The 27,633-nt window shown below is 38.4% G+C and overlaps 7 protein-coding genes and 1 non-coding gene across 9 annotated transcripts; 4 read left to right on the top strand and 4 right to left on the bottom strand.

Moving 5' to 3' along the window:
* Positions 1-19: 19 nt before the first annotated feature.
* TRNAM-CAU (transfer RNA methionine (anticodon CAU)) lies at positions 20-91 on the top strand. Its single transcript has one exon. It is a non-coding gene; the product is annotated as a tRNA-Met (tRNA).
* Positions 92-281: 190 nt separating this feature from the next.
* LOC104717528 (F-box protein At4g27050-like) lies at positions 282-2,439 on the bottom strand. The gene is made up of 4 exons (XM_010435109.3): positions 2,271-2,439; positions 1,045-2,007; positions 793-933; positions 282-697 (listed from the first exon to the last, which is right to left on the bottom strand). Exons 2-4 carry the CDS (start codon positions 1,360-1,362, stop codon positions 404-406), a joined length of 753 nt encoding a protein of 250 aa, XP_010433411.3. The 5' UTR covers positions 1,363-2,007; positions 2,271-2,439; the 3' UTR covers positions 282-403.
* Positions 2,440-3,904: 1,465 nt separating this feature from the next.
* LOC104717527 (microtubule-associated protein TORTIFOLIA1) lies at positions 3,905-7,585 on the bottom strand. Its single transcript, XM_010435108.3, has 4 exons — positions 6,596-7,585; positions 6,039-6,230; positions 4,347-5,822; positions 3,905-4,247 (listed from the first exon to the last, which is right to left on the bottom strand). The coding sequence occupies exons 1-4, from the start codon at positions 7,340-7,342 to the stop codon at positions 4,050-4,052; spliced, it is 2,613 nt and encodes an 870-aa protein (XP_010433410.2). The 5' UTR covers positions 7,343-7,585; the 3' UTR covers positions 3,905-4,049.
* Positions 7,586-12,316: 4,731 nt separating this feature from the next.
* LOC104720097 (uncharacterized) lies at positions 12,317-13,198 on the bottom strand. Its single transcript, XM_010438065.2, has one exon. The coding sequence runs from the start codon at positions 13,196-13,198 to the stop codon at positions 12,317-12,319; it is 882 nt and encodes a 293-aa protein (XP_010436367.2).
* Positions 13,199-14,517: 1,319 nt separating this feature from the next.
* LOC104717526 (tryptophan synthase beta chain 2, chloroplastic) lies at positions 14,518-16,932 on the top strand. 2 transcript variants are annotated; one of them, XM_010435107.2, is made up of 6 exons: positions 14,518-14,765; positions 14,934-15,265; positions 15,394-15,750; positions 15,831-16,273; positions 16,361-16,455; positions 16,549-16,932. In XM_010435107.2, the coding sequence occupies exons 2-6, from the start codon at positions 15,104-15,106 to the stop codon at positions 16,722-16,724; spliced, it is 1,233 nt and encodes a 410-aa protein (XP_010433409.1). In that variant the 5' UTR covers positions 14,518-14,765; positions 14,934-15,103; the 3' UTR covers positions 16,725-16,932. The 2 variants fall into 2 exon arrangements, with proteins under 2 accessions (XP_010433409.1, XP_010433408.1); XM_010435106.3 differs by lacking the exon at positions 14,518-14,765 and having other exon boundaries at positions 14,787-15,265.
* Positions 16,933-17,169: 237 nt separating this feature from the next.
* On the top strand, positions 17,170-21,845 carry LOC104717525 (protein disulfide-isomerase 5-4). The gene is made up of 15 exons (XM_010435105.3): positions 17,170-17,526; positions 17,970-18,060; positions 18,204-18,298; positions 18,549-18,606; positions 18,861-19,045; positions 19,166-19,223; positions 19,605-19,645; positions 19,720-19,794; positions 20,327-20,383; positions 20,490-20,556; positions 20,665-20,808; positions 20,903-21,124; positions 21,200-21,352; positions 21,452-21,529; positions 21,614-21,845. The coding sequence occupies exons 1-15, from the start codon at positions 17,486-17,488 to the stop codon at positions 21,689-21,691; spliced, it is 1,443 nt and encodes a 480-aa protein (XP_010433407.2). The 5' UTR covers positions 17,170-17,485; the 3' UTR covers positions 21,692-21,845.
* Positions 21,846-22,238: 393 nt separating this feature from the next.
* LOC104717524 (large ribosomal subunit protein eL14y) lies at positions 22,239-23,470 on the bottom strand. Its single transcript, XM_010435104.3, has 5 exons — positions 23,335-23,470; positions 23,129-23,230; positions 22,708-22,837; positions 22,518-22,630; positions 22,239-22,429 (listed from the first exon to the last, which is right to left on the bottom strand). Exons 1-5 carry the CDS (start codon positions 23,335-23,337, stop codon positions 22,373-22,375), a joined length of 405 nt encoding a protein of 134 aa, XP_010433406.1. The 5' UTR covers positions 23,338-23,470; the 3' UTR covers positions 22,239-22,372.
* Positions 23,471-23,907: 437 nt separating this feature from the next.
* LOC104717523 (rab GTPase-activating protein 22) lies at positions 23,908-27,584 on the top strand. Its single transcript, XM_010435103.3, has 12 exons — positions 23,908-24,389; positions 25,033-25,128; positions 25,215-25,318; positions 25,467-25,606; positions 25,700-25,798; positions 25,905-26,027; positions 26,120-26,208; positions 26,314-26,419; positions 26,502-26,599; positions 26,691-26,951; positions 27,020-27,103; positions 27,209-27,584. The coding sequence occupies exons 1-12, from the start codon at positions 24,300-24,302 to the stop codon at positions 27,218-27,220; spliced, it is 1,302 nt and encodes a 433-aa protein (XP_010433405.2). The 5' UTR covers positions 23,908-24,299; the 3' UTR covers positions 27,221-27,584.
* The last annotated feature ends 49 nt before the right edge of the window (positions 27,585-27,633 follow it).

Genomic DNA, 27,633 nt, shown 5'->3' with positions numbered 1-27,633 from the left:
TTTAAGAGTATATAAACAAATCAGAGTGGCGCAGCGGAAGCGTGGTGGGCCCATAACCCACAGGTCCCAGGATCGAAACCTGGCTCTGATAATTCTAAAGGTTTTGTTTTTTTTTTTTACCTTACCTCTTTGTCCCTCTCTATAAAAGCAGCTTTGGTCGAAAGCCCCTTGAGCAACCAGTGTGGTTGACTTGAGTACCGTTGTTCTAGATCATCCTTTTTAAAGGTCCAACATACTAAAATGGGTAGATCTATTACTTTGATGATATCGAAGACAATGCATTTATAAAACAAAAGCATAACTTTTATTATAATAAATAAGAAAATCTATGATTATGGATCCATTGTATAATCAGTTTGGGAAAAGAAGAAGAAAAAAAAAACCCATATGTGAACAAAAACAATCAGATGAACTGAATCTTGCATTTTGATGAGACCTTGGGGAGAGCCATTACATTAGCTTGCACGTAATTAAGGTTCTTGCTGTCCTCTTCTACGCCAATTTTCACAGTTTCAAGACATTCCAACTTCCCCAAGAAATACCTCATCTGTTTCAGCTCTCTAAAACTTCCTCCGTACCCTGAAATCTCGAGCACCTTCACTCGACAATTAGACAAAATACATTCTAACTCCATGTCCTTCATACGGATGCAAGCGCACGCGTCTCCACACCAGTCTGTAACTTTGTGCACAAGACCCTGAAAATCACAAACAACAACATGTTTGACATGCATAGCGACAACAATGAAATATATGATGTGTGCTTGATTAATTTCTATAAAATAGATGATACCTTGATGACTAAAGTTTGTAGATTTGGGGAGCTTTCGAGCAGGCTTGGCATTACTTGCCAGCCTATATCCTCATCACTTTCGATAGATAAATAAAAATGATCGTCGAACACCGGTATTTTATTACAACAAAAGTAAAACACCTGATATGTATAAGCCAATATTACCAAGTCAGAGACCTTGCTAGGTAGAGCACTATACTGGCTCTCCTACATGTGAAGACTATCAAAAGAAGAAGTAACAAAAAAACTGACCTCGAGAGAATAACGAGACAAGTGAAGGCTCTTAATGGTTCTGATCCCCTCAAGCAGACTCGTAACATTGCCATTAAATTCACTCCACAATGGACCGTCATCATCCTCATATGACTCGTATAATCGAATATCCAGTTTAGCTTCGACGAGCGAATCCAAAACAACATAATGAACACCCGCAACATAACTAGAGTAGTCAAGGTAGAGAAGACTAGGTGTCTTAAAGCTCAATGCTACGAAGATGGAATTTGTCATCAAAATCACTAGTGATGGTAACTCGCTTGACGTTTGGACTTGACAAGTATGACATCCAAACATCTATGAATACTTCCTCTAGCGCAGGGCAGCCATGGATGAAGAACTTATGCATGTCAAGAGATGAAAACGATACTGAAAGGAGAGTAAGTGTCTTGAGCGCGGGGAAAAACAAACCGTCAAGGGGAAGACGGCCTACAGGATGAAATCCATCGGAGATGGTGAGTTTAACCAGTGTGTTGCTTGTGAAAAGTTGAGAATCTATACAGAGAGAATAGCGTGACGCTAAGTTCATCTCCAAGCAGCCGCGGTCTAGCACAGTGCGGATCCAACGGTTGATGCGAGATTCGTCATTTTCGTAGTCACATATCAGAGAACATTTCTTGATGCGAGGAGAATTGCTTAACAGAGCAAGTGTCTTGTCCACGAAATCAGAGAAGCGATGTCGACGGCGAAGACGACTATGACGATTTGTTGCTTTTACGTTTCCCACTTTTTTGTTGGGATAGAAAAGCATCGATTCATCAAAGTCAAGGGTGTCTACAAGAGGAAGCAGGTTCCTCCACCTCTTGGACAGAACAGACGTTGAAGCAGCAAGCTTTGTCGGAACAAAAGACAGGATTTTGCCAAGAACATCATCGGGGAGATTGCTGATCAGATCTGTAGCCATACAGACAGACTATAATAAGCTCTTTCCTTTTCTTATGCCTGCAAAAGAATAAGAAAAAATTCAAACCAAATCTATACTAAGAGTTTTTTACAATAAATTACAAGAAGTGATGAAAATATCAGAATCTCTAAAAGGAGCTCTTAGACTGATATATCAACAAAATTGAAGCCTAAGAAGTGGTCTAATGCAGAAATAACTTGTGATCAAAGAATTCAGATCAACATTACAGAGATAACTTTGTTGTATATATTGCAATTATCAATCGTTTCAACTCTAGTTCTGATCCAAGATCGACACAAACCTTTCTTCGAAGAAGGAACTCCCTCCAGTTGATGATCGAGGAAGAAGAAGCAATCGAGAGAGGAGATCAGGAGAATAGGTTGAAAATAGGCTAGTAGTTAGGGGTGTCAATCGGGTTGGCCCGGCCCGGCCCAACCCGAAACCGGTAAAGCCCCCATATGTTTGAGCTCAGCCTGGTCTAAAATATTTTCGAGCCTATATTTCAAAGCCAGAGCCCGATCCTAACAATGTTATAGGGTTTTCGGGCTTTTCTGAACTTATCTTACAGATTAAAAATTTAAACTTATAAATCTTAAAATGCATTGTTTAAAGGTGCAACAGAAAACAAATCAATCAAAATTTTAATAACTCATCTACATATTCACTACAACCAACTTAATTTAAAAGAAAATGTTTAAAGCTAAATAATTTTTTTATACTTTAACCAAATAAAGCAATATATAATTTACATACAATATCAAAGATTAAATTTTAAGAGAATTAAGTAAGGTTATTAGGTAAATATGAAAACTAGAATTAGGGTTTTAAACTTTATTTACAATAAATTATCAATCAAACAAAATGTTAAAAAAAAAAAATACAAATATATTTGTTAAATGACTTTTTGGGTTGGTCCGAGCCCCGTTGGGCTAAATCTGAAAAACCATATATCTAAGCCTAAAAAATCCAATTTTTTCTAGATATATATATATATATATATTTAAGTCTGAATCCGATACTTTTTAGGGCCAAGCCGGGCTAGCCCGCGGGCTTTTAGCCCTAATTGGCATGCCTACTAGTAGTAGTAGTGTAGTACCTTGATATATTTTTGTTATTTTACCCATTCTATCTCTTACGAAATTGATGGAAATTAAAATTTTAGCTGTTTATTAAGATAAAAACACGTAAAGATTATCTCTCTCTACTTTTGTACTCCTACTATAGGGCTGGGCAAAATAACCGATAACCAAATAACCGACCGAAACCGAACCGAAAAAACCAAACCGAACCGAACCGAAATTTTTCAAATACCCGAATGGTTAGTAAAAATCTATATCCAAACTAACCGAAACCGAACCGAACCGAACCGACAATTAAATGGTTAACCGAAATATCCGAAAACCTAGAAGATATCAAATATTATATACTTAATATTATGCAAAACTATAAAATAAACTTAAAATATAAATTATTTCTAGATTTAAAACAATTAAATATTTTAAATAATCAATATATGTAAATGTTATTATTTTGAATTTACAAAGTTAAATACTATTTTGTAAAATTGAATCCATATTTTTCCTTTTTTTTGTATTTTTGTTATTGTATATTTGGTTAATTTTGGTTATATTCGGTTAGTTTTGGTTATATTTGGTTTATTTGGTTAATGTTAATATAATTTATGTTAGTTATGGTTATTTATTTAAATAACCAAACCGAAACCGAACCGAAAGAAACCGAACCGAACCGAACCGAAATTTCAAAAATATCCAAATGGTTACTATATTACTATATCCAAAATAACCGAAACCGAATACAACCGAACCGAAACCGAATGGTTAACCGAATGCCCAGGCCTATCCTACTATATATATATATATTTTTATTTTTTTGCTTTGGCCCTAATTGATAATTAAGCTCAAATACGTAGCAATATTTCAATTCAAAAGTCATCTTTTACTGGGTTTTTTTTTTTTTTTTACTCTAGAAGAAAAATCAAACTCTAGATGTCGAATCATGTCTGTACGAAAATTATGAACAACAACGGTACTGAAGTTAAGCTCTGTTCACAAGCTTATGTTTACTTGTCGAACTGTTGGAGATCGATTTCCCAAACTGATGCCAACTGCACCACAAGCTGTTCCGGCGCAGGGCCTTCCCAGTCTTCAGGTGGATCCATCGTCGAGCATGCGTCTTGTAAGTTGTACAAGATTTCTGTCTTCAGTTCCATAGGAACTCCAAACGTGTCTGCACCGTCTTGTAAAAGCAATTCCAGCAGCTGCAAATGGCGATCAAAAAAACAAAAGAGAGAGGAAGATTAAGACCAAACATCAATGTGATGTGATTCTTGGAAGCCATTTTACTGTAAAGGATCTACCTGTTGAATCCAAGATAAGCAGATGTCGTAGAGATTATGATCCAGCAGAAACTGAGCGATGAAATTTAGAGCTTCATTTGCAATCTCATTTGACATCTGGTCAAGAGAAGGTCCCGTCCTGTCCACCAGCTTTATGATCAAGTGCTGGTCACCAGCGCAAAGGACTTCTGTATAAGCAGCATCAATGTCGCCAACACGGAGTGAGTGCATTGCATTACTCCATGAAGCCCATATTGGGTCACGTTCCTGCCCTTCGTGTTCATCATCTCCCATGGCTTCAGCTTCAGGGGCAACCGCCACTCGGTTTGGACGAGGGACTGCACCATCCTCGCCGGCTACTCTGATAGCTTCAAGTGTAGCTTCATCCTTTGAGGCTTGCCACACACTTCTTGCTGAAGGGCCTTCACCAAATCTAATAGTTCCAGCTGCTTTGTTATCCCAACCTCTCCTGCCATTCCCCATGTGCTCATTCTCATATTGCTCTGACCGAGGTGATCTTCTTGGCCCGGCTTGTCCATTTCTGGAAGCAGCATGTGGAGGCATGTACCAGTCATCCCCCATGTCAGAACTCCACATCCTTCCCCTCATAGCTCCATCCGGTTGTGAGCCTCTGTCTCCTGGAGCTCGGCCATTATACTTTCCAGTTGGATAGTTAGCAAAGCTATTATACTTGCCAAATCCAGCTGTGAGATTACCCCTGCGACCTGATGATATTGAAAGATCTCTTGCCATGTCTTCAACAATCCTCTCTAAACCTCTTACCCTGCCCTCTAAGGTCACCATACTATCATGTGAGCCACCAATAAACTCTTGGAGCATGTTCATAAGATTTGTCTGTTGTCTCTCGAGCTGCAACAACTGCCTCTGGATGGCTGACCAATTTCCTCTATTACTTGTGAAGGATCCTTCAGATTGGTTATCAGTATTGGAGACAGCAGCGTGGTTTCCAGGTGTCTCTATTCCATTTACAACACCAGCCTTATCATCACCAGATGTCCCTGCCTGTGATCCGTTCGCATCAAACCTACCTTTTACCTGTTTATCATCTACTTGGATGTTCTTGAAGCGATTTGAAGATCCCAAGGCGTTGAGATCATCGAGTCCTGATTCTTCCTCTTCGTTGTTTTTACATCTGCGAGGGACTACTACTTCCACGGATTGCCTTCGTTCTAGTCTCTGGAAAAATTCAGGATTAAAATCTTTGTCACTTAAGACAGGTGCTTTCTTCTTCAACAGTACTGCTGCAGGAAGACCTCCTTTTCCTTTAGCAGCAGTTTCTGGTGAGAGTGTGGAACCATCGGATGCCTCCTTTTTCATTAAATCTGCTAGATTAGACCTTTTATCCTCGTTCTTCTCTGATCCAAGCTGCTCACCAGATGAATGCTTTGACTCATCTGGAGCACCATCGACATATTTTCCAGAAATCTTCTTCCATAACTGCAGCGCCTCTGTCACACTTTCCCTGACAGGTTTTATCTGTCCAAGAAAATACCATCATTAAACTGCCTAGGGAAGAATATTTACATGTCCAAACTAATAAAGTTTTGATGAATGTGAAACTCTCCATCGTTTACAAAATCCATTTCAAAGCTTAGAAGTGAAACAAAAGTTATAGATGACTAATTACTTGAGATATGTAACCATTATAAAAATAAAAAGGGAAGGCTTAATTGGAGAAGAAAAGATAGCTACCTTGTCAAACCGACAGGTCTCAAGCACGGTAATAGTGGAATCTGTTTTTTCCTTAACTAATCCGCTTGAATGTGACGCCAATGCAGTCAATGTCTCAGCTGCAGCCTTTCGTGTCACCCAATCTGTACTTCCAAGGCAATCATGGATACTTTCTAGCAATGACTCCAAGCTCTGAGGCGCAATGGCTCCCACCTGGACCAAATTTATTGCTCTTTACTTCTCATTTTAATAGAAAAGTTTAACAATTGAAGAAACTAGCAATGAACTACCAGAAATAAAAAGAAACATGCCTAAACCCCTTAAATTTCACTGAAACTTATAAGCCCTAATCAAAACCACAACAACAAGATAAACTTCATCAACACATAGAAGTCGGATTAAGACTAAACCTCAAGACATTGATCTATGGACTAAAGCTTCTGATATGTGGACTAAAAGCTTTGTGTTCTACATACTGACTGACACTAATTTCGACATAATCTTCCATTCACCACAACAAACATAGTGCGCATTCTCTAAAACATGAAAAGGAGATAAAAAAAGGGTTCCGTATAAACCTGAGACAGACTTGAAACAACAGGCAAAAGAGAAGCCTTAGCCAAGAAACTAGAATTGCTCAAAAGCTTGCAGATTCTAGGGCATAGCTTTTGGAAAGAAGTAACTGGAGGACTAGCAGCAGATTCCACCATCCTGGCCATACAAATAGCAGCTCCAGATTGTACAACTTTGTTCTGCTCTCCCATTGCCTCAAACAATGGCTTAACGAATAAACCCACAGCCGATGAAGCTGCACCAGTATTATTATTATTATTGGTCCCTTCTTCTTTCCCCTTTAGATAAATCCCAGACAACGCACCAATCGTATCCCTACAAGCATCCCTAACTCCAGAATCCGAATCCTTCAACCTTTTCACAATCTGAGCTATGATTTTAGTGAGATGCGCAGCCGTGGAATCGCAATGGAGACTACAAACGTACGAGAGAAGATGGAGACACTCCTTTTTCACAGCAGGTTTCGGATCGGAGCACGAATCGTAGAGACAGTTAAGAAACATCGGTAGGGTTTCGGGAGTGAGAGACTGGATAGTTTTCTCGAGATCTTCGACGGCGATCTGGTATGTATCTCGATCGGCGAGTTTGGAGATAGAGGTGAGGATCTTTTGTTTCAGCTCCACCATTGCTTGGAAAGAAGTGAGGGAACCGGAATTAGAGGATGACCTAGCTGCCACACTCGACGACGACGACGACCTCGCTGGTCTAGTTGGTTTCGCCGCCGAACCGGACGTGGTAGTGGGTGTGCTCATTTTGAAACGTCCGACGAAGAGATTGGGATGAATCGGAGAAGAAGGGTGATGGATTGGAGAAGAAAGAAAGACGAGATCTGACACTCGAAAGTGTAACTGTTAAGAGACTGCGATGAAATAAATTAAAGGGAAATTAGAAAATGTGTCGCTCAATTTTATCTGTATATTAACTTTTTAAATTATAAAATAATGAATATAACGTTAAAAATTACAAATACAGTATCTGGATAATTTTCATTAGACGCGGAAAAGTGTATGAAGTTTGTTTTTAATATATACGTATTTTGGAAATATTTTAAGTGGGGTTTTTTTCGTATTTAACCATTGTGTAATGTCTTTTAATTGATTGGTTGATTGTGATTGTTATGGATTCCAAAATTCGTACATAAATGCTTTGTTCAAACTCATAGTTACAGGATTCATCTGTGATTAATTTTGTTTACATTTTGGTTGTGAGACCTGCCATAATATAAAAATCCAGGCAAAAAAACAAGTTAGAACATTTTCATACCTGAGAGACATGCAATAACACTGATTAGAAACCATGCTCTACAATATGGATTAATTGTGGTTGTGTGATTCAGTATGACGTATCGGCTTAAATTAATAATATACGAGCACTATAACGTGCAATTCGTTAACGAATGCTTTAAGGAATTTCACTTGGTATAACGTGCATTTCCCTAATGACATAAATACTTAAAAGGGCATGAAACAGAGTTTATACTCGAAGTCTCGAAGGAGGTAAGAATAAAGAACCGTAACATACCATCAAGGACCTTGCGAAATTTTTCAAGGTCTTCGCAGATTATTTATTGTTTAAGTAGACTAAAGAGAATATTTCTTGTTTCATGATCCATAAATCCATTAGTTGTCACTTTTCCTAAAATATAAATATGTACGTACAGTACGTTTGAATACGTATGATATGCATCGGGACATTGAAAGTCACGGTCGTTTGTTTTGATCACTTTAAACCACTGTTTATCTTCGATATCAACATTCTCGTTTTGTTTTACTTTGGTTGAAATATTTCTTTTTTCTTAAAGTGAGATTATTTATTCAGGTGTGCGTCATATGATGGTTTCTTAATAAGGACGATATGAAAGAAGAAACTAAAATATCGACTCATATATTGGTGTATGTAACTTATTCAATGTCCACTCCATTGCATTAACGTGAACTCCAAAAAAAAAAAAAAATGGGCACGTTAAAACGAGTCACTACTTGTTAAACTAATAAATTGCTCTCTCCTTCTTATTGAATCATCTATCAAAATTTACATGTTTATATAGAAAAAGAAGATGCTAAAGAATAGAAAAATGATATATCTAAATAGAAGTTAAACATATCTATTGCCTTAATAATATAGAAAGATATCTTAGGAAAATATCCTAGATACTAAACCGCCTAATACTCCCCTTTAAGATGGTGAGTGGAGATCACGAACTCCCATCTTGCGGAGTAGATAGTCAAATTGTTGTCGACCAAGTGCTTTAATAAGAAAATCCGCAACCTGCTCCTCGGAAAAAACGTGATGAGTAGAAATGGTACCATCTTGAACCGCATCACGAACAAAATGACAATCACTTTCGATATGTTTGGTGCATTCGTGGAAGACTGGGTTAGCAGCAATGTGAAGAGCTGCTTCATTATCACAAAAGAAAGCAACATGAGCAGAATGTGTGACACCGAAAGTGAGAAGAAGTTCCTTAAGCCACTTAACTTCACAGAGAGCCATTGACATAGCCATGTATACGGCTTCAGCCGAAGAACGAGAGACAACCTGTTGTTTCTTCGTTTTCCAAGACACTGGAGAACCACCAAGAGAAACCACATAACCAGTTAAAGAGCGGCGGGAGAATGGACAAGTATTGTAATCAGAATCACAATAGGTGACGAGAGAAAGATCCGAGTCAGAACTTAAGAACACGCCATGTCCGGGTGTTCCTTTCAAGTATTGAACCACCCGAGTAGGGTGTTCCTTTCAAGTATTGAACCACCCAAGTAGCGGCTTCCCAATGTTTGAGACGGGGCGTCTTTAAGAACTGAGCGAGTATGTGTACCACATAACTTAACTCAGGTCGCGTGAATATTAAGTAAACCAGACGACCCACTAGACGGTGATATTGTGCGGGATTGTCAAGCAATGGACCATCATCTTTGCCAAGAGTGTGATTTTGTTCGATCGGTGTATCAAACGGCTTGGAACCAGTCAAACCACATTCTGAAATGATATCCAAGGCATACTTCCTTTGAGAGAGATAAATACCTTCCTGAGCACGGGACACCTTAATCCCAAGAAAATACTTAAGAATCCCGAGATCCTTCATGTGAAAACATTGACTCATATAAGCCTTGAATTTAGTGGTAAGAGTGGGATCATTGCTGCTGATGCTTAACTCATCAACATACACCAAGACATGAAGACGAGTTGGACCACGGGTATAAGAGAACAAAGAGTAATCCTTCCTATTCTGAGTAAAGCCAAATGCTAGAAGAGACTTTGATAACTTGGAGAACCAACAACGAGGAGCCTATTTCAACCCATAGAGAGACTTCCTAAACTTACACACCTTTGCTTTATCCAGAGCAGAGAAACCAGGTGGTGGTTTCATGTATACTTCCTCTTCAAGATCACCATGAAGAAAAGCATTATGCACATCCGTCTGAAACAAATCCCAATTCTTTGTTGCTGCAACTTAAAGAAGAAACCGGACAGTAGTCATCTTGGCAACCGGAGCAAAAGTTTCATTATAATCTTCGCCTTCTTGTTGACAATTACCAAAGATAACGAGACGAGTTTTGTATCGCTCCAAAGTTCCGGCAGAACGATACTTGAGTTTGAAGACCCATTTGCAACCTAGAGCATGTTTGTTCGGAAGTAACATAGTGACGTCTCATGTGTGTTGTTTTTCAAGAGAATCAATATCAGCCTGCATAGCCTGACGCCATTCAAGATATTGAATTGCCTCTTGAAAGCTTGCGGGTTCCATGCAAGCCGTAATTTTGTCAAGGAAAGCCTGCTGGGATTCAGAAAACCGTTGATATGCAAGAAAAGCTGTTAGTGGATAAGTACACTTACTTGAGGAATCTTGATTGGGAGACGTGAGGTGAGGTTTATCACAAGACGTAGCCGAGTAGAGTTGGTAGCCGGAGAGACGAACATTAGGCTTGGTGATCCGTTTTCCACAGCCAAGATCCGGAGAGGCAACAATATCACTTGTTACTTGAGGATCTGGTCATGTGGGCGAAGACGGATCAGTCTTTGGTGTTGGTGGAGACGTATCTGGAGGGTTACTAGAAGATGCCGGAGTGGGAGGAGCAGTGATGCTCCCCCTGTCAAAGAGGGTGAATCAATGTCATCGAAGAAACTAGGATGAACAGAAGAGGGAGAGACAACCGTTAAAGAGTCCGCCATAGAAGAGTCAAAGGAGTGGAAGGGAAAGACATTCTCATGAAAAATGGCATCACGGGAAACAAACGTTTTATCATTTTCAAAGTCAAAGACAATCCATCCTTTCTTGCCGAAGGGATAGCCAAGAAACATACACCTAACACCTCTCTCTTTAAATTTATCATTGGAGCGACGAACTTTGTGAGCATAATAGAGACAGCCGAAGGTCCGCAAGTCATCATAAGCAGGAGGTTTCTGAAAGAGAACTTCAAAAGGTGATTTACCGAGAAGAAGAACAGAGGGAGTGCAGTTGATGAGATGAGTGGCTGCGAGGATACTTTCTCCCCAAAACCGTGCAGGAAGCTTGGCTTCAAGCAACAAAGACCTCACCACATTCAGGATATGACGATGTTTGCGTTCAACACGGCCATTTTGTTGAGGAGTAGCAACACAAGATGTCTGATGAATTATTCCTTGAGAATCAAAGAATTTGCGAAGGCAAAGAAATTCTGTTACATTATCAGAACGAACGATCTTGACTTGTTTGTTGAATTGACGATGAACAAAAGCGAGAAAGTTCTTGAGAACATCCGCTACCTGTGATTTTTCGAGAAGTAAATGTGTCCAAACTGCTCTTGAGAAATCATCAACAATAGTCAAGAAATAAGATGCTCCAGTTGTTGATTTTTCACGGTAGGGACCCTTAACATCATAGTGAATCATTGAAAATAAATCATCCGCTTTATTTGAACTATCTTGAAAAGAAACACGAGTTTGTTTTGCACGAAGGCAAGTATCACAAAGCTCCTCCAAATCACTAACATTATATGAAAAACCTCCTAAATCAGAAAGAAAAGATAACACTTTTGACGACGGATGACCTAGCCGCATGTGCCACAAGGCGCGAACATCACTGCAACCAACACGATGAGCCTGAGGAACAACCACACCAGTCAAGTGATAAACCCCATTGCTCTTCTCACCCACAACAATCAAAATCCTCGAAGCTTGGTCATGTATCGCACAAAAGCGTTTCGTAAATATCACAGAACTGGAAATTTCATCCAACAATTGAGAGACTGAGATGAGAGTCATAGATAAATCAGGGGCATAGAAGACTCGATGAAGGACTAATTTTCCCCCGAGATTTAGTGTGCCCTGACATGTGGCCCATGTAAATCCACCATCCGGTAAGGCAATGGCAATGGGATCGATTTTAAATAAATTTGTCAACAAGTTTATGTGGCCAGTCATATGGTGAGATGCACCAGAATCAATAATGATATCGTATCGACTACTGGTGCCAAAGATGACAAGTTTTTCTGTCTTACCGGAGAGTTTGTCGGTGTTTTTTTGCTTCTTACTAGTCATGAAGTTAGCAATTGAGTTCCACTGACTTTGGGTGAGATTTGGGATTCCAGAATCGCTTGTAGTGGAGGTTGAAACATCAGTGGTGTGTGAACTTGCAGGGTGTGATCCTAACAAGCCTGCTTGGTGCGCTGAGTAACAACCACGTCCTCCTCTGTTTCGTCCTCGAACAGAACCTCGACCACGACTTGAGTTTCCTCGTCCGAGAGTCAGCTGTACCCCCCCCCCCACCATTCTGGATAACCAACAACCTTGAAGCATTGTTGTTTCTCGTGTCCTGTGCGACCACAATGAGTACATGTCATAGAGGTATTTGGTTTGGTGATTGTAGCCGATGTTGCCGAGAAGCCAATAACGCTGCTTTTATCTTTGGTTCGTCGAGTAGTGTTGAGATGGGTCTCTTCTTGCTTTATCTGAGAATACACGCTCTCAAGAGTGAGATCACAAAGGCGGCTAAGAAGGTTGGATCTAGCTGTTCCAAATCTGTTGTTGTCGAGGCTCGTAAGAAACTGATGATTGAACGTCTTGTCTTGAATCTTACGGTGTTTGATCATAGAGGAGCAGCGATCATTACCACAACAACAAGTGAAAGCTGCTTCAAAATCGGACGGATCATCCCAATACACTTTGAGTTTGCCAAAGTATTCTTCAACGGTTCGGCCGTCTTGTCTGCAGGCGGCTAACTCCGCACGGAGTTGACGAACTCGTGTGTCATCACTTGTAGAGAACCGCCCTTTCAAAGCAGCCCACATGACCGATGCATCAGAAACAACAGAAATAGATGATCGAAGATAGGGCTCGATGCTGCTATAGATCCAACCAATGATCATTGAGTTGACCATATCCCATCGTTCTGCTTCGTCTGGGTCTGTCGTGGATCGGAGGAGAGTTCCGTTAATGAACCCTAGTTTTCTTTTGGTGTGAAGAGAGTTGGTCATTAGTTTTGCCCATCGTTCGTAGTTAGAGCCGTTTAGAAGAATTGGAGTTTGGACTTGACCAGTATGATCAGAGGCATGAAGAAAATAAGGAGAGATCAAGGTTTGATCATTCAAAGACTTGCTTGTTTCGATGTCTTTATAGGTATTACCCATATTTGAAGAATAGAGAAGAGAGGTTTGAAACGAAAAGAAGAAAAAGAAGAAGAATTTTTTAAAAATAAGGTTTCTAGAGCAATTCGTACAGGCCAAAGGGTGGCTCTGATATCATGTTAAACTAATAAATTGCTCTGTCTTTTTTATTGAATCATCTGTCAAGGTTTACATGTTTATATAGAAAAAGAAGATGCTAAAGAATAGGAAAAGGATATGTCTAAATAGAAGTTAAACATTTCTATTGCCTTAACAATATAGAAAGATATCTTAGGAAAATATCCTAGATACTAAACCTCCTAATACTACTCAATGATATAAGCTGAAAATTCGATATACCAACTAAATTAAAGAATACTAAAACGAAGAAAGAAAAATGATGAGGACAACACTATTAGTCCTGGCAAAAAAGAAAAACAAGACTATTAAGTTTTTGAAAGATTGAAATAAAAGAAGAGCGGAGAGCAGATTAATCCGTTCGTTAGATGAAGACACACACACACACAAAAACAACAACAACAAAAATTGATGCAACCATTATTCAAAGAAAAAAAGTTATATCCGATTCAAAATCGTACTCCAAAATGTATAACGGTTTAGTTCAAAAACTGAATAATAAAGTTACACTAGAACCTTTATAAATTAATACTCGCTATAAATTAATAAATTATTCTGGTTCCGAGTTAGGCCGGTGTAAAAAATGACACATTTCGATAAAATAATAAGATAATAATTTTTTTGAAAATCCTATGTAAAATTATGGTCCCATCAATATCATAAATTAATAATCAAATAAACTAATATATATATACATATATATATCTAAGAAAATCTAGTGAAATATGATTCTATTGTTGTTTGCCTATTATTGAATTTGCATTCTTGTTGGAGCTCAACTCTAATCTTTTTAATTGTTGTCTTCTTAAATCGCATCCAAAAATTATAGAGAGTACTAGATGTGATAATTGCTTCTTTAGTAACTGGTTCTAAATGTACCGCAATATCTTCTTCGACTTCATCATTACCCTTCGACTTCATCATTAATAATAACAATTTTTTCTAAACTCTAAACTTCTAACATTTATTATTTTTACCTAGATAATTTAGTAAACAATTGGCATTCATCTTGTTACAATAGTTAATATTATAAATTAAAAAATAAGAATATCTTCATAAATTAATAAAATATTAATTTATCGATAAATTAAAACTTTTATAAATTAATAAATTTTTTTGGTCTCGACTTTATTATTTATAGAGATTTTACTGTATGTGTGCTACTACCTTTCTTTATCCGTCCGCTATGAGCCTACGACTAGTTCAAACCTTAATCGTTTTTAAATAAGTGTCCTTTCAGAAGAATGATATATTGTACATTACGTCATCTTTGTCCAAAGCCGACTACAATACATAGAACTAGAAGTTTACCAAAAAAAAAAAAGATAGATGGACACTAAGTTAGGCATGTGATAAACACATCCAACCCCCAAAATTACACCGCCCCCGTTCTCTCACCAACCTCCTCTTTCAATATTTTGATTTTTCCCTTGTTCGCAAACAAGTTAACGTGGTACTGATTTCCTCCTCTACTTTTGTTTCTTTGTAGTATGTGTTTTAATAACCGAGTCTATAAAAAAACCCCTCACTTTCAAGATTCTTGTCAGCAAAACAAATCTTTTTTTGTCTTTGAGAAATAGATAAAAAGATATTCTCACACTAATAATGGCCACCGCAACAGGCACCGCTGCTGCTACTTTCAGACCATCCGTTTCAGCTTCTTCCGAATCGACCCATCATCTGAAATCGCCCTCCAAACTCCCTCTATTTACCCCTCTGCCATCCTCTCGCTCACGCTCCTCTTCTTCGTTCTCCGTCTCCTGTACCATCGCCAAGGACCCATCTATTCTCATGACGGAGGCCGCTGGATCTGATTCTCGCCTGTGGCAACGACCCGATTCGTTCGGTCGGTTCGGCAAGTTCGGCGGCAAGTACGTCCCTGAAACTCTAATGCACGCCCTCTCTGAACTCGAAACCGCTTTCTATGCTCTCGCCACCGACCAAGATTTTCAGGTAAATTAGGCCGGTTCTATTTTTCATCTTGTCTCCTCTATATTGACTCAATTCGAAAGTTTGGAAGTCTTTTCTGGTTAATTCGTTTGTTAGGCAATGTCTGAGATTGATGTTTGATGCAACTATAGAAAGAATTGGCAGAGATCTTGAAAGACTACGTTGGTCGGGAGAGTCCGCTTTACTTTGCTGAGAGGCTTACTGAGCATTACCGCAGAGAAAACGGTGAAGGACCTCTCATATACCTCAAAAGGGAAGACTTGAACCACACCGGTGCTCACAAGATCAACAACGCTGTGGCTCAGGCTCTTCTCGCCAAGCGTTTAGGAAAGAAACGGATTATCGCTGAGACAGGGGCTGGTCAGCATGGTGTAGCCACAGCTACCGTGTGTGCACGTTTTGGTTTGCAGTGCATTATCTACATGGGTGCTCAAGATATGGAGAGACAAGCTCTTAATGTGTTCAGGATGCGTCTTCTAGGTGCTGAGGTGATGTGAATTCTATGCATAAATCTTGTGTAAAGTCGCAATGCTTTTGAATTGTTGTTATCTAATGATGGTGCTTGTAGGTTAGACGAGTCCACTCTGGAACAGCGACTTTAAAGGATGCAACTTCCGAAGCTATAAGGGATTGGGTGACAAATGTGGAGACTACACATTACATATTGGGATCTGTTGCGGGTCCTCATCCTTATCCTATGATGGTCAGAGACTTTCATGCTGTGATTGGTAAAGAAACAAGGAGACAAGCAATGGAGAAATGGGGTGGGAAGCCTGATGTTCTGGTTGCTTGTGTTGGTGGGGGTTCGAATGCTATGGGACTCTTCCATGAATTTGTCGATGACACAGAGATTCGAATGATCGGTGTGGAAGCCGCTGGATTTGGATTGGACAGCGGCAAACACGCTGCCACATTGACAAAAGGAGATGTCGGTGTACTCCACGGAGCTATGAGTTACTTGCTGCAAGATGATGATGGTCAAATCATTGAACCACACTCCATCAGTGCCGGGTACGAGATTTCTCTCTGTTCAAATCTTGTTTTAAGCCATGATTATGTCTGTCACCTTTATCTAAGGAGTAAAAGTTATGTAATCAGATTGGACTACCCTGGAGTCGGACCCGAGCATAGTTTCCTTAAAGACATGGGACGGGCTGAATACTATAGCGTTACAGATGAAGAAGCCTTAGAAGGTACTTAACCGGCACATCATTTGTCTTACTTTATATGTTTCTTTCACATCTCATGAGAACTTGCATTCGTGTATTCTTAATCTCCCCATGTAGCGTTCAAGAGAGTGTCTCGGTTGGAGGGAATAATCCCAGCATTGGAGACATCGCACGCATTGGCCCATCTCGAGAAGCTTTGTCCGACGCTACCTGATGGAGCCAGAGTGGTCTTAAACTTCAGTGGGAGAGGCGACAAGGATGTTCAGACTGCCATCAAGTATCTCGAAGTTTAAACAACAAAAGATTTCTTTCAGTTTCACACAGTGATATTTCTTTGATAGTTTGATGTAGTTTGTTAGTTCTTTGTTCTGGTCTGGAATCCAGAAGTTTGGATCAGAAGGTTAAGAAGAGAACAAATTTTATCAATGTATCCTATAAATAAGAATGTTCTTTGGAACGATTGATGTTATTAGAAGAACTTCAAACTGTTTTGTTCTTTAACTTAGCTGGTGTTTTTAGTTTTACAATCATATAAACAACTTCGATCAAAACACTGAACAAGAATCTAGAACATGAAGAAGAAGTAATGATGGTAAAGAATACGACACGATGGATCAATGCAATGATCCTCGCAGAAATGGTAACCAAAGCAGAGACAGATAACAATAACAAGGTTAGAAACTTGTAAACATGAATACGCTAGTTACTACATAATGGTGTCCATTATATTCCAGACTTGTGTATTGGTCTAAAATATTCATTTGCACCTTCACTCACACCAAAATATCTGATAAAATGGGTTTGATTGAAACAAGTGAGAACTGAGAAGGGTGCTAACTTGTTTCTATAAAACTATTTGGGTCAAATGCGAAACAAGTCAAAGCAGAGGGGGCTAGTGTTGCAATTTATTAGGTTGGGGGAGGAGTTTCAAATCTGTACGATGAAGATAATAAAAAAAATCACACGGGAGGTGCTTCGTCCTCGAAGCTTATAGAAGTAGCCATTAGCCAAGCAGCTCTTGTTTGATTCCCAGTTGACTCTTTATCCGAAGAAGATGGTCTCCACTAGCAAGATCAAATCCGTTGATTTCTACAGGTTTGTTTCTGTTTCACCATTTTTGTATTCGCTTCCCAGATTTCTCCAGCTTAGCTTCCTCCTGTTTTGTAGACTTCGAATTTTCTCGATCTACGGCAGCGGCATAATTAAATTGATACTTTATTGTGAATATTTCCTGGGGAGCATCTGCATTTTGTGGATTTCGTTGCTGATTAGTGATAGGGTTTAGTCGTGGACACTCGATCCTGAAGTTGTAGGTTTTGTATATGCATTGTCAAATTTTTCATTTGATCTCTTTCTGAAATTGGACTGTTAACAAGTGTTTATATTATCTGGGGTTTAAGATGTTTTCTTAGTCACTTCGATTTCGGTTTTGTTGAATTTTGGGGGAAATGTTTCAAAGTTGGATTAGAAACTGAGATTTGTGAATCTGGGCGATAATTGTATAGTTTATATATTCTTTTGAATTTCCCTGTTTGCAGGAAAATCCCGAGGGATTTGACAGAGGCGACTCTGTCTGGTGCTGGACTGTCCATTATAGCAGCACTCTCTATGCTATTTTTATTTGGAATGGTAAGTTTCAAGCTCACTGGACTTGCTGACGACTATGACATACAATGGCGATTGTTCTGGTGTTATGTTAGCGACTAACGTCAGTTTGTATCTTTAGGAAGGAAATATGAATGCTGTTTTGACTTTGCAAATTCGTTTTGCAGGAATTGAATAATTATTTGGCTGTCAGCACTTCAACATCGGTTATTGTTGACAGGAGCTCGGATGGAGACTTCTTGCGCTTAGATTTTAACATAAGGTACATTATACTCAGTTTTGTTTATCAGCACAAATTTCTTATAGTGTCAATGTTTTGACAGGTTAAAGAGTGTATAAGTGTTACCCTAGTGTATGCTAGCACGTTATTTTATTTTGCACACCCCGTTATTTGTTGAGTGCATAGTATAACTTATCTCTTCAGAAATGCCACATGTGTGGCCCAGTCAAAGTTATGCAAAATTCAGCATCTATCTGATTGCTAACCAGATACAGATTCTATTTTATGGCAGCTTTCCCTCACTATCATGTGAATTTGCATCTCTGGATGTCAGCGACGTATTAGGAACTGTAAGTTTGGTTTCATCATTAATTCATTTTAATCTCTGTCTTTTTTCTTTTGCTCTTGAGAAATCTTTATTTCTAAAAGTATTTAATTATCTGCTATGTGCGTCCAAAAAGTTTGGACCTTACAATATATTCTTGAAGGAATCCGAAATTGTCAAATTTTTAAAATAGTGTTATTCTTTTTGAACATTTATCCATTTGGTCGCTTGAAATTTTTGGTTGTTCCCTCTCCTGATTTTGCTAACTTTGGTTTTCAGAACAGGCTAAATGTAACAAAGACAATTCGGAAGTTTTCTATTGATTCAAATATGAGACCCACTGGTTCTGAGTTTCACGCTGGGGAAGTTTTATCGCTCATTAATCATGGAGATGAAACTGGTGAAGAAGTAGCTGAAGATTCGGTATCACTTACTGGGCGCAACTTTGACACAGTTACACATCAGTAAGGATTTTAAGACTGTATTGTGCATTTCATACATAGATACAAAAATACTACGGATCTATTCCTAGTACGTACTTGTTTATTGTTCTGGTGACAACATATGAAGCATACATTTTGCAGATTTCCAATCTTGGTTGTTAATTTCTTTGCACCCTGGTGCTATTGGTGTAATCTCCTGGTAATTCCCTTATCTGCTGTCTACGTCTCCTATATTCTAGATGTCACAGCATAGTTTTCAGCCAGAACCATATTTTGCTGCCTTTTGGCAAGGGTTATATTAGTGTTCCTACTAGAAGAAATTTTAATACATGTATGGTGCCTAAGACGCGCTAACAGTGCAATTTACGGTAACCTAGTCAATCTTTCCTGAGAATTCTCTTTGGCTGAACTCTGAAGTCGTAATAATTTCCTCATGGAAAGACTAGACTTGTATAAGGATCAACTTGATGTTGAATATCTAACTTATAAAGTAGATTAGTATCTGGTGGCACTTTATCTACTGTAAATAGGTATTTTTGCTGATATTTATGCGAAGCCTATAACTTGTCTCCATTTTCAGAAACCATCATGGGAGAAGGCAGCAAAACAAATAAAAGAGAGGTATGCCATTATACTCTCTTTCCATAAAGAGTCTGTAAAAGTATTTTTCCTCGTAACTTTCTTGTTTTTGGTAGATATGATCCAGAAATGGACGGACGTGTTCTCGTGGCAAAAGTTGACTGCACCCAAGAAGCTGATCTCTGTCGGAGGTATATCCTTTCATATTTTATCTGCCTTTCCATCTTAAGCTATGAAAACTTAACTATACAGTGCAAAAAGTACTATCCATAGCTTCTTAAGTATGCATAATATAACTAAGAATAGACTCCTTTCCACCGAATACATCATTTGAATATGTGCAAAAAAAAGTGTTTAGGAGGGTGGGCTAGTATATTAGCCAGTAATGCATTGGTGACAATGTGGAATATCTGAGATGTCTCTAAGACTCTAACTCATTTCTCTTTAACTAAGGTCTAAGACGCATTTTTAATTTATTACTAGAGGAAGGAATAGTCAGTTACTTCATTTTTTGTATTGGCTTCGTATAGATACTTTTTGTTTAAGTTAAAATATTACATGCACCTCTTCAACAGAAAGTTATGGTCAGAACCAAAGAAAGGCATACCATACATAGGTTCGGGGATCTCCTTAGGACTTCATTAGCTATAGCATAATGCATTCTCTGGAAACGTATACCAGCTTTAAGGTATGCTCATAATTTTCTCTGCAAATAATATCCAGGAATCACATACAAGGGTATCCATCTATTCGCATTTTCCGCAAAGGCAGTGATTTGAAGTAAGAGAACTGGACTGAGAGTTCACTTGTTCATATAATGCATGACCATCAATTGCTCGATTCTCCTAAATTAATTCTCTCCATTTTTCTTTCATCTGCTTAATAGGGATGACAATGCACACCACGATCATGAATCCTACTATGGAGATCGTGATACGGAAAGCTTAGTGAAGGTAGTTTCTTTTCAACTTCTTTTCCGTGTCCCTTAGAAAAGTAAGACAAGAGTCGCTGTTCGCGCTTCATTTGTAGCTTGTTTCTAAATATTTTACCTTCTCCTATAGATGATGGTGAGTCTGGTTGAACCAATCCATCTAGAGCCCCATCATCTAGCACTGGAGGACAAATCAGACAATTCATCGAGAACTCTAAAAAAGGCACCTTCTACTGGAGGATGTAGAATTGAAGGATACATGCGCGTAAAGAAAGTAAGCATTTAATTGGGAGAATACTATTTGTTTGTCTGTCTGCCTTTTAGATCACTCAAACACTTTAACAGTTACTACCCTATGGTTTTTGCAGGTTCCAGGCAACTTGATGGTTTCAGCTCGTTCGGGATCTCATTCCTTTGATACTTCTCAGATGAATATGTCCCATGTTGTTAACCATCTATCATTTGGGCGGAGGATTTTGCCTCAGAAATTTTCTGAGCTAAAGCGCTTATCACCTTATCTAGGCCGAAACCATGACCGTTTGGACGGACGTCCCTTCATAAACCAACGTGATCTCGGCCCTAATGTTACTGTAAGTTTGTAAAAACTCAATAACTACTATTTAAATCGTCTAATCATGCTTTAAGGTGTTGTTCTCCATGGACAGATCGAGCATTATCTTCAAATAGTAAAGACAGAGGTAGTGAAAAGCAATGGACAGGTTATGATTGAAGAGTATGAGTACACAGCACATAGCAGTGTTGCTCAAAGTTACTATTTACCAGTCGCCAAGTTTCACTTCGAGCTCTCACCGATGCAGGTAGGCATCATTATCCCTTTTGTTGCCTTATATGTGTTACACAGTTTCGGATTGGTACGGTGGGTCGAAGTTACACTCTGCTCATCTTTTTCTTTGCAGGTTCTTATAACAGAAAACTCCAAGTCCTTCTCCCATTTCATCACCAACGTATGCGCCATTATCGGTGGTGTCTTCACGGTTAGTAAAGAAGTTAGAAGCCTATTCTTCATGTTACAGTTCATTAATGTATTATCATATGACTGTGTTTTTGCTTTTGTTTAGGTGGCCGGAATCTTGGATTCTATTCTTCACCACACCATGACACTGATGAAAAAGATTGAACTTGGTAAAAACTTTTGAAGCCCTCCTCAGGGTTTTATTTCGTTTTCCCTTCTGTAACGAGTCAGAAATTTTTGTTATATTTACACAGCCAGACGCGACCAAAATAATCTAGTTATATATTCGAAAACTGTTACAAATATTGAGTATTAATATCTATATATCTCTCCGACTCTCTCAAGTCTTTGTAGTAGATTCTCTCGTAAATTTCTCGTGGTTCATGACTCATGAGCATGGAATGTCTTTTTCCTCAACAAGGTTTCATCACCGAAACTGGAGAGTTTAACCGATGGTTGAGTAAATAGTGAATTTGAAATTACACTACACTGATCTCCAAAACCAGAAAAAATATTCAATCTTCAAAAGTCAAAAGGCCCAAAACCATTGAAAGTTTTGTTAACAGTAGCTCAAAATGATCAGCCAGTAGTTCAAGTGTATTCTCAGGCATTGCAAACTCTGGCATCAAAACACCTAAGTGAATTACTACCAAATAACAGAAGAAGTAACAAAACAAATGGCATAATATGAAAAACTGGTCACTTTAAAGATAAAATAACAAGAACATAAGTTTCTCCAAAAAAAGGTTTCATTCAAACTTGAGTAACATCGGACAATTGAGTACATAATGATGTTGAGATTTGCAAAAACACTAATTTCCGAATCCAAAAACAAAAACAGATTTGTAGACATAATAGTATTTGATCAAGCAGTGACCTCCTTCTTGAGTTTTGCAAGCTCTTTCCTGACAACACCAGCTTTCTGCAAACAACCAACAACAACACATTAACATTTCAGTTTAAACATAAACGCACACAATCATAGACTCTTCAAAGTTAACGACACTGACCTTGATCTTAGCCAGCATGATCTTGAACCTATCAAAATCGTTGAGGTTAGCCCTACGTTTCTGCACGATAAGCTTCCTACCCCATGAGCTGTTCTCCCATTTGTTCTTCACATCTGCAAGATCTTCCTGATTAGACGGGAACACTTGAAAAAATCCAACATCATTACATTACATTTAACACAGCACTCACCAGCCTTTTCCATTGCCTCGATCAAAGCCTTCTTCTTAGGCACACGGTTGATGTCAATCACAATATCGGTAAGAGATAACCTCTTAAAGTTCATCTGGATCCTCTCCATATCAGGGGCATCCACTAAAGCCTGAATAACAAGAACATAATCAGGACTCCATAAGTATACATCTAAACAAATAGCGCCTAGGTGAAACTACAAGTCACATGTCATCCTCAAAACTACAAAACCAACGCAACATAGAAATTTCGTAATATGTTAACCAATGAGACTGTAAACCACCAAAGTTGCAGCTAGAGTCAATTTAAATTATTATTCCTTAAATCCAAAAATTAACAGAGACCAACGAAGAAACTATACGGTTCCTAGCATTGAAACTAATAAAGATATAGTTATGAAAGTAATGGAACTAAGGCTAACTCTGTTCTGGTCAACAACGTCGACGATAACGACGAGCTTTCCATGATCTTCTCCGTAGTTAACAAGAGCCACTCTCCCGATCTCAACGTACCTCTTGAAAACCTGAAACAATGGACCATCAAAACGTTACAACTCACAATCCTGGTCGATGTTAAATTGAACAACCGCCGCTTGGATATAAGATCAGGAAGAAATGTATATCTCACCATTTTCGCCGCCGGTAGATTAGAATGTCGAAGCTGCTCAGTGTGAGAAAGTGTGTAGCTGAGAGGAAATTAGGGTTTCGCTGAAGAGACTCTTATATACTACCATTTATTTTAGCGCTTTGTATCTCATGGCCCAACGTTGTAAGAACCTTAGATTTAACCTTACCTTGAAGGCCCATAAAAGAGAAAGCCCATGAAGTCACCAACACGGTGTCGTTTGAACAATCAACAATTCTGTCTTCTTTAGCCGTATTGTGTAAATCACTAGTCGACTTTTGATTATTGAAGAAAAGAACATGTTATTTTTCGTTGTTAACAACTAACAAGTAACAACAAAACGAAAAAGAAAAAAATCCAATATCTAATTGTTGGAAATTGGCAACGACATTGCATTACCATTACTAGAATACTAGTAAGTGCATCGTCCTGTGAAAGATGAAAATGAAAATTTTGGTGGAAAACAATGAAAGAAAGAAGAAACTCAATCCAAATCCAAGTCCAAGTCCAAGTCCAAGTCAAGTGTGTGTGTGTGTGTGCCCCTAAAAAAAAATGTCGTGAAAGAAGAAGATAAATAAGATGGATCGGGAGAACTCCGTTATTTGTGGCGAACAACAACTAATATTACTAATAATGAGACCAGCTCAGCTCGTCGTCTTGTCATCAACAAAAATGATAGAATAGAAGAAAGAAACTTCAGTAATACGAACAAAAACATTATTACCAAAGTTCGTTTTCTGTCTTTTGGACTTCCCCAATCCACTAACCTTCAAGGCTGGTGTTGGGGCGCCCCTTAAATTCTCAAATCTTTTTTAAAAATTTCGTCAATTTGATCGTTTTGATCGTTGATCGATCTTTTTTTTTGAGGTTTAAGGGGATCCCGATCCTGTCCTTTGTTTTTTTTTTTTTTTTTTTTTTGTTTTGTTTTCTTTCCTTTTTGTTAAATTTTGCCCGGGAAAAGTCGAGAGATGTGGGGAGGCGTAGGAGAGCCAGCAGATTCCTACTACCAGGTTCGTCCTGAGTGCATCGATGTCCCCAAGACCCGATTCAAAATCAAGGTTTACGTCTCTTCTTCTTCTTCTTCTTCTTTCGGATCCCCCATTCTTTCTCCTCCGAATTTTACTTCTTTTAAAGATTCTCATTCATTAGGTCGTGTCTCTCTATTTGGTAATTACGAATGCTGCAATATTTGATTTCCGATTCGATCATTATATCTGTGTAAATCCCAATTGCATTTTTTTCGAATTCTATTTGGTTCTTCGTGTTCTGTGGTACATGATTCCTTAAGAATCGATTCCATCACCGGCTTTAGATGGTTTGATCTCTCCTCAAATTCCAAGTTCTTGCCAATTGTTTTTATGTCCTTTATATATATATATATCTGTTGCCATGCCATTGTAAGAAAATATCAAATGAGGTTAGAAACAAAAAGAAAAAAAAAAGTAGATCTGAGAGCCTAAACAGCTCCTGAGATCAAATTGCTGTACATGGAACAGTATGGGAAGATCCGTAAGACGTGTGTTTCTTATCAATTATGCGCTTTAATTGGCACTATTTTGGAACTCAGATTCCATAAGTATCTCTAGATGAACCCTAACATTGACAGACTGATAAGAAGATCCCACATCGGTAGAGATAGGGGAGAGAATGGTAATATATAATTGCTTTTGTTGCTGACAACACCGGTCATGTTTTGTGCAGCCTGGTAAAACTCTTAGTGTAAGAAAATGGCAGGCTGCGTTTCTCCAAGAAGGCTCTCTCGATATTGGCAAGACTCTTAGACGAATCAGAAGAGGGGTATGTTTGTTTCTGGAATAGTCTTTTGCCAGGACTGATTTATCGTTTTGTTTCTTCTCAAGAATTCATTTACAATCCATCTGTAGGGGATCCATCCATCCATTAGAGGTGAAGTATGGGAATTCCTACTTGGCTGTTATAATTCGTTGAGCACATTCGAAGAAAGAGAGCAGACCCGACAACGCAGAAGGTAGATTCTTGTCCTTATTTCGTCTGTGTATATATATATATATATATATCACATCTTGGCATACTTACATGGTTATAATTTCTATTCATACATAAACCATTTTTCTTGTTTTTGTGAATCATATCGCTACTTACTTCTCTTCCTTCAGATTGCAGTATGCTTCTTGGAAGGAGGAGTGTAAGCAAATGTTTCCTGTCATTGGAAGTGGAAGATTTATTACTGCTCCTGTAATTACTGAAAATGGTCAACCCAACTATGATCCTCTTGTACTTCAGGAAATAAATTTAGGTGAAGAAATTTTCCCTTTCATGGAATTATTTTAATATGAAACTCTGCATAAGCTTGTAATAGGCATTTGAAGTATTCATGTTGTTCTCACAGGTACAAACTCAAATGGTTCAGATTTCTTTAAAGAGCTCACCAGTCGTGGACCTCTTGATAAGAAAATTATTCAATGGCTACTAACACTTCACCAGATAGGTTAGTGACTGATCATGGCTTCCTCTATCACCGGCTTGAATATACTGAATATCTATCTGCTGGTTTGGTTACTCAGTTGCTTAATTGAGTCCTTTATATTCTTCAGGTCTTGATGTGAACCGTACAGACAGGACCTTGGTGTTTTATGAGAAAAAGGAGAATTTGTCAAAGCTCTGGGATATTCTGTCTGTTTACGCCTGGATAGACAATGACGTTGGGTATTGTCAAGGTACAACCAAATGTATATATATTATTGTATCATTTGTTTGAAAGCCAGTCTTACTTGAGAAATTCTGATAGATGTAATGTTGCTCTGATCAGGAATGAGTGATCTTTGTTCCCCAATGATTATTCTTCTTGAAGACGAAGCTGATGCTTTTTGGTGTTTTGAGAGGCTTATGCGTCGATTGGTACTACTTACCTTACACATATATTCACTGTATTTCTGGTTTTGGTATCAAACTGTTTACATCAGATTGTATTAAACATTTTTTGTCTTTTTTCGAATTGAAAAGCGAGGAAATTTCCGTAGTACTGGGAGATCTGTTGGAGTTGAAGCTCAACTTACTCATTTGTCTTCAATTACTCAGGTTGTTGACCCCAAACTTCACCAACATCTAGGTACTACTACTGCTACTACTACTATTTATTTGCGTATATACATACATTCAGCTGTTAATCAAGCTCTGGTCTTAAAATGCAGATAAACTTGGCGGAGGTGACTATCTTTTTGCAATTCGGATGCTAATGGTTCAATTCCGAAGAGAATTCTCATTTTGCGACTCTTTGTACCTTTGGGAGGTAAGGATTCCTGAGTCTCAACTCTATCTTATGTGTATAATGTCTTCTTCTTCCTTGGATTTATCTCAAATGCCAAACCTTATTCCCATAGATGATGTGGGCTCTCGAGTACGACCCCGATCTTTTTGATGTATATGAAGCGCATCAATGCGGGAGTGAGAAAACCGAAGGGTTAAAAGGTAAAACGAAGTCAATTAAGCAATGTGGAAAGTATGAGAGACAAAATATGAGAAATGGAGGAAAAACTGCAGAAGGTCCTTTGCCTATATCTGTATTCCTAGTGGCCAGTGTCTTGAAAGACAAGAGTTATAAGCTAATGACAGAAGCTCGTGGACTCGACGATGTCGTTAAGGTTAAACATATATCTTCACTTTACATTTTGGTGAATCATTCCTCATCCTATTTCCTTAATGTTTGTAGATACTTAACGACATGACTGGGAACTTGGATGCCAAGAAAACATGTTCTGGAGCCATAAAAATTCACAAGAAATATCTAAGAAAGGTTATTTCTATAGTTTATTTCATATGTCTGGGCTTCTGTATCTCTCCGACAAGTAGGAAGGCTAGCCTGAAAGTCTGTCTTCTGTTGTGCTCTCTCTTATTGCAGGCTAAGAAATAGCATTGGCGAACATTCATGATTCTGAGGGTATAGACCTGGAAGATCATGTGAAGCTTTTTCGTTTATTTGATACAAAAAGATATGGCGGGAAATCGACTGTCAGATTTTGACGATCTTCTTGTATGTAAGCTGGAAGAATCTTGGAGCTTTGATTTACTCTTTAACACACACACACATACAAAAAAAAAAAAAAAACATAATTTGTAAGCTGTTCATAAAAGTAAATGTTGCATCCCTCAAATGTATACAAATTTCTTTGTTTTTTTTTTGTATTTTTACCAAAAGGGGGAAAGAAAACGAAAGAGACTGTTCCTATGTATACAATGCTCATTTCTTGTTATATGCAACGACGAAATATCTGAAATTTGGTGCAGAGTGTTGCAGGTTGTTTCTGTCTCGTGTGTATCTTATGA

Source organism: Camelina sativa, chromosome 10 (genome assembly GCF_030686135.1).
Source record: "Camelina sativa cultivar CO46 ecotype springtype chromosome 10, ASM3068613v1".
Taxonomy (NCBI): Eukaryota; Viridiplantae; Streptophyta; class Magnoliopsida; order Brassicales; family Brassicaceae; genus Camelina; species Camelina sativa.
This window is presented reverse-complemented; position numbering and strand designations above follow the sequence as displayed.